The sequence below is a fragment of the Suillus discolor genome, assembly GCF_016758755.1.
Source record: "Suillus discolor strain FC423 chromosome Unknown F5147scaffold_223, whole genome shotgun sequence".
Classification (NCBI taxonomy): domain Eukaryota; kingdom Fungi; phylum Basidiomycota; class Agaricomycetes; order Boletales; family Suillaceae; genus Suillus; species Suillus discolor.
Window position 1 is genome coordinate 1 of NW_024541470.1, and position 9927 is coordinate 9927.

Here is a 9927-nt window from a genome sequence, read left to right on the forward strand (position 1 = left end):
ACCATGTCTATCTAATCAGTGTTACGTCGACTGTTGGTCGACGTGTGCGAACTAGGATGGGTCTTCTCAGCGACGACTCGAGTGAGTCTACTGAAGCTGAGCGTGGTCTAGCCTTGACGGAACGTCAAGGATTCCTCCGGCGATCTCAGTAAGACGGCGCTCGTCGAGATGCAGGGCTAGTGGATACGTGCTAAGTCGTATGGGGGCGACTTAGAAGTGCGGTCTCACACAAGGAAGCTGGTAGGCTTAGATGAGCAAGTTCTGGGGATGAACCTGGTAGATTAAAGTAAAGTCTAAGTACAATAATCTGTGTCTACTTATAGGGAAGTACTACAAGTATTCTAGCTCAGTCTGTAATCAATAGTATATCGTAAATCTATGATAGCAAGACATGAGGTTCAGATAAGATACATGAGGCTTAACCTCTGATCAAGCATGCTGCGCCAAGGGCAGCTGCGCATAGGTACAGGAAGCGCCAAGCGCGCTCCGGATCTTCATGAAGCGACATGTGGTATACATGCGCTGATCTAGGGTGACCATGAGGCGTACAGCCTCCATGGATCAGGTACAAGGCCGTCTAGGCCAGGGGTGGGGTCATAGTGCCAGGGCGGGGTCATAGCGCCAGGGGGCGGGGTCATAGCGGTCCAGACCGCTGTCTTTCTAGGCGCAGGCGGCGCACCGCCGCGCGGGGAGTCTAGCAGAGCGGGGGCAGGCGTAGGGAGAGCTGGGGCTCTAGTAGGTGTTACAGATCCCTGTAACAATCAGTGCGCCATCCCCGTATTTGATGCCCTCCTTCCAGAGCTGCACAATATAAATATTTTAACCCTGCTTTGTACTTGTGCACACTGGCATGCTCTTGCAAAACTGCGCATGCACACCGACGAAACCCTTGACCTCCTCGACACTGCCACTGTTACACTCGGAAAGCAGCTTCGTCATTTTCAGAAACATACCTGTGTAGCATTCAATATCCAGGAACTAAAGTGGGAAGCAGAACATCGCCAGCACTGGCAGTTACGTCACATTGTTAACAATGGAGAGACAAGGACCATGACACTGACAAATCAGACGTCTCGGCGAACAAAGACTTTTAAACCTTCAAACGTACAAGTTACATGCCATTGGCGATTATTCCACCTCGATATGCAAATTTGGCACAACAGACTTGTATAGCACTGAACCAGTAAGTCGAACCACCATGATCGCACTGTCAGTCATGTAAACAATTTCTTGTGTATTATAGGGAGAGCTAGAACACCATACCTCGAAGGCAAGGTATCATCGAACAGACCGAAAAGAATTCGTCAAACAGATCGCCAGCATCAAACGGCGTGAGGCCCATATAAATCGCATTCATGACAGGCAGTCGCCATATGGTACGGTGATCGACGAAGAAGTTGCTACATCGCCAGATGCTCGCTTCCACATCAGGAAATCTCAAAATTATCACGATAATGTTCCGCTATTCCTTCAAAGGCCCCTGGGCGATCCTGCAATCAAAGTGAATTCAACCCAATTATGAAGACAACTTGAATGCAACACAATGCTGATTCTGAATAACAGGACTTTTCACTCAAGCTTCAATCCTTTCTCCTGGCTAAGATGAAGCAGATCTTAACAAGGGAAAATGCTCTTCGCATACCAACAGTTCCACTGCTGTTACAGTACCAGGAGCTTCTGCAACAATCTCAGACTCAGAAGGCCGCATTTTTATAAAGGCTGATCGCATGTACAGACATAACTTGTTGCGTCTTAACTACATGACGTACGATGTCCATCAGGCGCAGGACGTGATCAATCCATCGACATCACATTGCAATATCATGCTTCTCCAAACCAGTGAGGGCCCAGTTGTCAAACAACATCCTTACTTATATGCTCGCGTACTTGGCATTTATCACGTCAATGTCACTTATATCGGTCCTGGCATGATTGACTATCACTCGCAACAAATTGACTTCCTATGGGTGCGCTGGTATCAATACGTAGATATCGATGAAGGCTCGAGCCATTGCACATCTTTAGATTGTGTTTACTTCCCTCCCATGGCAGAACCGGACACGTTTGGGTTTGTAAGCCCTGATGACGTCCTTAGATGTTGCCATCTCATCCCGCAATTTGCTCAAGGCTTGCGACGTTTGGATGGCAGCAGCGTTTCCCAATGTGCTCAGGATAAGTCTGACTGGAGGTTTTATTACATCAATTGGTGCATTTCTTACCTCTGGTCTAATGAAGCACCTCTGACTCGACAGCTTAGTTTCGTAGACCACGACATGTTCATCTACCGCAGCCACAGGCATGTATCATTTCAAGTTTCTGTGCCTGTTACATCTCAAGAATAGGACATCTATCTATCTATCTTTTGGTTCTTTCTCAGTTCTCTCTCGGCCCATTGGTCTGTTCCTCACTATGTTTGAGGCATGCTTGGTGCATATCGATAAATATCAGCTATTCTACCTTGATCTGCCTTGGCACATCATACCCTCCCTCTAGTCATGGCTGCTATGGAAAGAATTTCTAGTCTCAATGACGAGAAATCCATGGACGTGAAGGAGAAATCGAAATCTTACTGCATCAATGGGGATATCGAGACCTCTACTGGAGAAGACACTGATGACATTGCTGTTCTTCAGAACGAGCGAGATATTGCAACTCACGTCATTTCCGTGGACGACGATCCTAGTCTGAACCCCTGGACCTTTCGGGCTTTCTTCATCGGCCTTGGCCTTTCCGCCTTTAATGGATCCCTCGGTAAAGCAGTCGAGATCTTTCAGTCGAGGCTCCTACTCACTTGCACCCCTAGCTCAAATCTATTACTTTAAACCTGTGAGAGTTCTTTATCGAACATCAAGTCGGAGGGCTCATTCATGTGGACACTCCAGCAAACTGTCAGTGTATCTCTAATGTTCCTTGGCATCATATCCTATGGGATTGGCCTTGCAATGGATACATCCATTCCACACTACGGACTGCTCCGATACCTGAATCCAGTACGTCCGAGTCTTCCGCATAGCCCCTGACCCTGAAGTTCATGCATATTTATGAATATCAGGGACCCTTCAATAAGAAGGAGAATGTGTTCATTATCATCATGTCCAGTGCAGCCGCGAACTCTGCATTGGCTACAGAAGTTCTTGCTGTCCAATGGTGGGTTCGCAGTCCAAATTTTCTGTCAGTAGTGACTGATGAGTTATCAGTTTGTATTATAACATCACGCCGAATGCGGTTTCATCAATATTTTTGTTGTTCTCTTCTCAACTGCTCGGGTGCGTTGTGCTGGCGTATTCCTTACTCCACCCATCGCTAAAGCCGCAAACCACAGCTATGGGATCGGCGGTCTGATGCAAGGTATTTTTGCTTCTGACAGTAGTTATACTTAGAATCTCAGCTCATGACACTTTGGCTCAAGGATCCTCCTCTATCCGTCGAAAATGTTGTATCCTAGCGTGCTCCCATTGCTCTCCATGCTCGACGCTTTCTATCACAATGGTATTGCAGCACGCCAAAAGCTCAAGGTGTTCTATTTAGTCTTTACTGCGTGCATTTAAACTTGATTGATAAATCATAATTTAATCTTTAATTTTCAATCATCTTAAACTCAGAATCTTTATATGGGAGCTTTTTCCAGAATGGATATTCCCCCTGCTCACCGGTATCTCAATATTCTGCCTCGCCGTTCCTAACAATGCTGCTGTGTCTCACGTGTTTGGTGGTTCCAATGGAATGAGGGCCTCAGTCTATTGTCCCTGTGCCTCGACTGGCAGGTAATGCCCACCATCTCCATTTTGTTGACACTTTACGTTGAATCCAATGACATACATACAGCAACTTAGTGGCACGGCTCGTTTTTTGTGGTTCCATGAGCAAATTTCTCGTTCAAATTCCCTGCCTGTGGCCTACTATGTTCCTGCAGGTTCTTGAGAATACATATATCAAGCTCAGTGTTCCTCTTGTCAATGACACCTCCTGACTATATATGCTCCTGCCGATTCCTTTCGATCCCCCAAACCCTCTCAACTTCATCCAGCCGCTAATTCCTTTCAATCCCTAACACCTTCTTTGTTTCATTGAGCTCACGCCAAGCTTTTTCTAGCTCCCTGAAACTCTCCTGCAACTCTTGCTCCTTTTTAAGTGCCAACAACGTAACCCAGCACACAGGTTCATGTCATTGTAATGCATTATTTGCTGTGATTGTAGTGTACCTGTGATGCATTTTCCCTACAGTTGTAGCGCTCTTTCCTCCCCTATGTTTCTAGGCTAATGCATCCTTCTCATTGATGCATCGCGTTTTCTAGATTAATGCATCCCTCCTCCCATTTGATGCATCCTTCTCACTGATGCTTCGCGTTTTCTAGGTTAATGCATCCCTCTCGCCCTTTGATGCATCTTTCTCACTGATGCATCGCATTTTCTAGGCTAATGCATCCCTCCTGCCCTTTGATGCATCCTTCTCACTGATGCTTCGCATTTTATAGGTTCATGCATCCCTCCCGCCCTTTGATGCATCCTTCTCACTGATGCATCGCGTTTTCTAGGCTCATACATCCTCCCGCCCTTCAATATGGCGCATTGCTGGTTGATCCCCTCCCGCCCTGATTCATTCCGTTCATATTATGACGTGTCATGTTCAATAGTGTGTTGTATCATTAATCAATCTATGTTTACAAGGGCCAGTGTCTCTGCCCAACGAGCTTCAAATGATGACGTGAGATTTCGGCGTAAGTCAGCCTGACGTTTTGTGTATGCCACACAGCCATCTTTGTGTTCTGCATTGGCTGGTATAGCATCCTCTCGCCTTTTGTCCCAGCCCCCTGCTTCCCACCTCAGAAATGATAATATACGCTGCATTTCTTCTTGCAGCAGCTCTACTTCTTCCCCCCAGCACATTGCACGTGCCCTTGCCTTACACCACTCAATTCTCATATCTGTTGCACTGTCAGTAAGAGAAGCATTTTGTGGTATCACGCTTACCTTCTAAAGCACTGTTATCATCCTTTTCACTGCCCGCAGCGCCACGCATATTCCATATCCACGACAATTTTCGTCTGCCCTCCGATTCACCCCACAGAAGGTCAGACATAGAGCGAATATCCTGATGATTTAGAGGACGCAGCGACGACTGCCAGCCCGACTCATTCAGGAGTCCACCGAGAATCACGAGAGCCTTGTGTGCACCTTCGTATCTGCTAGCAGCAGCATCAATCCTCGCATTGATGATATTCAGCGTATTGCGTGCTCGAGTATTGGCTCCTTGTCCTCAAAGGTTCCGGTCCTTGTACCTGAGGACAGCAGTCTGTGCGCAGAGGTTGGAGCGTAAGGAGCGGAGGGTATTGTGGCCTTGAGCATATCTCAATCTCCATTCCATCCTCTGAAGCCGTTCATCACAAGGCGCCAACCTGCCAATCTGAGATGGTAGCCACAGTTTGAAATTTTCTGCAGTAGGGATAGAGTTGGCATTGGTGGAGGTTGATTTGTCCAAGAGATGCATGGCAGCAATGTTCGGCATATATAGCTCTTGTATTTTTGACCAGGCGTCAATCCTACGTTGTAATGCATTGCTCCGCTCGAGCAACTTCCCTTGTTGATTATCGGTGATGTGTATACCATGCCCGCTTTTGTCAGCTCTCAAGCGTCGTCTGGGAGAAGTTTAGTGATGTCACATGCGAGGAATTGAGAAAACAAACTGTTGCTCCTTGAGCTCCAGTCCCGAGCTAATCAACACACTGGGGGAACAATCCTCGTGCAAGGCAAGGCAAGCTCCACTCCGAATATCTATTTCCTCTTCCTTTGTGAGTGCTAACCAAACAGAAGCCAACATAACGACTGTGATTATGACAAATGAGTCACTTAGCATCACATGCATCACTTCGAATAATGAGCAAATGAACCGTCTGTGTTTCACTCAAAAGGGTTGGACTGAGACTGGTCATCCTCCCAGGCTTTCACCTGCGACCTCCATTGATTCAGAACATCACCGTACTCATCCTTCAGTCCTTCTTCCAAGTCGTCAAGTGCAGCTTGCTGATTCGCGCACTCAGGTAAGGCCTCCTTCATTTTACATAGCATTGTAGTACATAGTCAAGCAGATGAGACTTGCACCACGATAAAACATATATACGCACCAAGACTCACAACTTTCTTCCAGTTCCAATCTCCAAAAAAATCGTCTAATGTATCATGTCTTGCACCGGGTCCCATTTCCTTCGTACTGGATGCGACAGGATTGATGTTCGCCCACCCGCGCTCTGGAGCTTCTCCATCCGTTTGACCAACACCACGCTTGAAGTTAAATGAGAACATTGTCTGACATTTCTCAATGTGGGCAGGGAGGTGAAATTTCGGGATGAAGAAGGAGATAGCCTTCTTCACAAAATTGAAGTGCATTGAAAGAGGAAACACACTCATATGCTGCCAGAGTTTTTTGTGCCATTGACAGGCAATATCGTATGAAATGTTGAGAGTTGCTAGGGAGGTGTGATGAAGCGTCGAAAAAAAAGGTAGTCCATATTGATGTATCTGCCGGTGAGTACCTATCAGTGCACGTAAATGATGATTATTGAGTAGAATCACTTCTCTCCCTTTTGAAGGTCTCCAACAGCATTCGGCTGCTTCATGTTGTGACGTGCACAGTCGATAGTACCAAGCCCAGTAGCTGCTAGGCCTCGATTAGCCTTTGTATCAGCCATATTGATGGCGTTATGGCTGGAGCATGTAGATTTCTAGAGGGAATCAATGAGGGACGAGTGCAGAGTGAAGGCGACCTCACCTCTTGGAGGACATCAATTTTATCTCCGAGGAATTGCTTGTACGCACCTTCCTCTACGAAGTACGCCCATCCGCGACTTAATCCCGGGTCCATAGTATTATTTGACACAACTTTTCATTTGAGACGGAAGTTCGCATCGATGGCAATGAATAATGCATATAACCAACTAATTCAAACTTCAATCAACGACTGATGACAGTGTTTCCAACTCACCGTTTTGCATGGGGAGCATTCTCCCAGTTGTCAGGCAGATTCTTACCCAGGTGCGTGCAAGCCGGGCACAAGACCGCACACTCTCCTTCTCCCGTGGCTTCTACTCCCTTAGGATCATGCCCTCTCCCAAAATGTTTGAGCATCGTGAGATGCCGCCATTCACGGATCATCCTCATGGAAGCTTCGTATCGGTCCTGAAAAATCAAATAAGTCCACGCAAGTACTTAATAATCAATTACAAACCTTAACAGGTGTCAAGCCAGTGTTATCAGTACCCCGCATAAGAGCACTATAGAACTTGTAAGCAGATACCTTTGACTTGAAAGACAACAGGTGAAATTCGTCCAAAACGCGAAAGGTTGCTGCCATTTTGGGGTCGGCTGTTGTTGAGGGAAACCAGGACATACGAAGTAGTTGCTGTACGTGTGATTTTGCCCCCGCACAGTTACAGAAATCGAGTAAGACCTCATGGATACCACAGGAATCGATGACAACGAAGTCATCATTGAAGGCCCGACAGGGGTTTGGGCATTTTTCGTGGACCGCATGGCCCAGCTGAATTCGGAGGCCAAGGTTCTTGAGAGTCACGCGTTCGAAATAATCCCCGTTCCATTTCTACAGAATTGAGTCAGTAATTGTATAGCAAAATATATATGATACTGACCTGCAACATGTGCAGTGGATGTTGTTGATGAGCGGCCGTGATGCAAGACAAACAGCGGAGATCAACTCCAAAGCAGTCTTGGCATCGATACAGAGGGCAAGAATCGCCACAACTGGAACAAGGCACTTCACGGAGCTCCCCTCTGCCCTCAAGGCATAACATTTCCTCCAGGAAGAAAGCACGATGCTCTAACCACATGAGTAGTGGATGATCCTAGATTGTGTCAGTAATTGAGGGAGTGATCTGACCATGACACTTACCCCAGCAGTGCGTCGTCTTTTGTGAGGTTGGACCTCATCCAACGAAGGTGCAACATCGATGTCTGAGGGACCATAATCGTTGAAAGGATCTGGCATGGTGTTACGACTGGGGTATGTCGAGCTGTCTTAGTCCGAGTGGACTGAGATTCGGCGAGACAGACGTGGTTCTTCTCTCGAATGAGAGGTCAAAGGTTTCTGGCTAAGGCAAGTATCGGCGACTTCCTTAGAATGATGGTTCTTAGATAGCAAGGTTGGAGACCTTGCTAAAGGACTAGTTCCAGGTAAAACCCAGTAGATTAAAGTGAAGAACTACATGTGGTACACTACGTATCTATATAGCAAGAGTTCAAGCGGAGCTTGTAAATGCGTATCAAGATAGAAGGTGGACAGCCCGCTTGGTAGATGATAAGAGATAAGAGATAAGAGATAAGAGATAGTAACCATGGTGCGGACAGCCCGCTTTGATGAGAGATGATTGGCTAAACATAGTGATGGTTACTAGTACGGAAAGTCAGCTTGGCGATGATGTGAGTAAGAGTCTGGAAAGTAATTGGTCGCTCATCAACAGCTGTGTTTAAGTACCATTGTCCGGTAACAAAGGAGAAGCGAAGAGAATTAGTGTGCCGTAACACATGGTATTTGTTGAAGGCTCCTGCACATGGGATTGCTGCGCATTCTTGGGAGGTTCGATGTAAGTGCGTGTATAGCTGATTGAGCCATCCTTGTAAACGTGATAATTGGTGTGCTGTCTTTGCTGAGCCGGCTGTTTTGAATTCCGTGCATATGAATGTAGCGTTGGTTTCTTCTTCCGTTTCCTTCCTGAGGCTTGTAAGGACCGGTGAAGCTCTTGTGTGCAGTGTATGACCTGTGCCGGGGCTGAGGACGAGGGCCCCGCAGATGATGAAGCAGAGGCGCTGCTCATGCTCACAAAACAGACTAGTACTGGCAGGAAGTATACACCCAGCGATCTGATCTCAGAGTTGTCAGTATAGCTACAAATAATCATAATTCAATAAATACAGAGTGATCTTCGACTTACCTGATTTTCTGAGTGCCATCAGTGATACTCTGTCCATTTGTGAACCAGAAATCTTTGAATTGGAAAAGCATCGGCGATTGGTGATGCCAGATGTACTGCCTATTCACGGTATTGATGCAATGATATATTGAAGAGCCACTTGATTATGTAATCACATTATCCTCATTCATTTACTGAGTCCGACACAGTCTGATGCCATCATTCAATATTCAAGATGCATACCCCACCCAGTTTTATTTGTAGTACCACTGCTGCTTGGTCTCTCGGTTTCCCATGGGAGGAATTTCCCACACACGCACAATTTGGTAGAGAATGGTACGTTTGTGAATCAGTCGGGAATCACGTTCCTTTCCTGATCCTCATTCATTCAGTTCTGAGTCCAACACTGATGCATCATTCAAGATGCAAAGATGCATAAAAGATCATCATCCAGCCAGGTGAGTAAAGGCTTGAGGTCCTAAATTTCTTTCACAACAATGGTGTCCCACAGTGTTTTGAACGGTGATAGTCATGTTGTCCTTGGTGCCTATTTTCTTGGTTAATTGACCGTCTCTAACTTACTCATGGTTTTCAGATGCCGTTTTGCACCTTCTAGCCTCTCTGACGCTTTCTGCCAATGATGCTCACAATCTTATACAGGTCATCGTCGACAGCACTGGGTTAGAGAGCTCTGGTGCCCCTGCCCATGATACTCCTGCTGCCCAGACTGTACCTCCCATTATTCCTGCTACTCAGATTCTGTTACGCTGACCGTTGGTCGGCGTGTGCGAACTAGGATAGGTCTTCTCAGCGACGGCTCGAGTGAGCCTACTGAAGCTGAGGGTGGTTCTCGGCTTGACGGAACGTCAAGGGTTCCTCTGGTGATCTCGGTAAGATGGTGCTCGTCGAGATACAGGGCTAGCGGATACGGCTAAGAAGTGGGGAGCAACTTAGAAGTGCGGTCTTAGGCAACTAAGCTGGGAGGCTTGGTTGAACAAGTTTCAGG

General features: G+C 46.7%; 1 protein-coding gene across 1 annotated transcript; it reads right to left on the minus strand.

Annotated features, from left to right (window-relative positions):
* Positions 1-527: 527 nt before the first annotated feature.
* On the minus strand, positions 528-1357 carry F5147DRAFT_782528 (uncharacterized protein; the record flags this gene model as incomplete). Its single annotated transcript, XM_041442768.1, has 2 exons — positions 528-752; positions 1292-1357. 2 exons carry the CDS (start codon positions 1355-1357, stop codon positions 528-530), a joined length of 291 nt encoding a protein of 96 aa, XP_041284486.1.
* Between the last annotated feature and the right edge of the window lie 8570 nt (positions 1358-9927).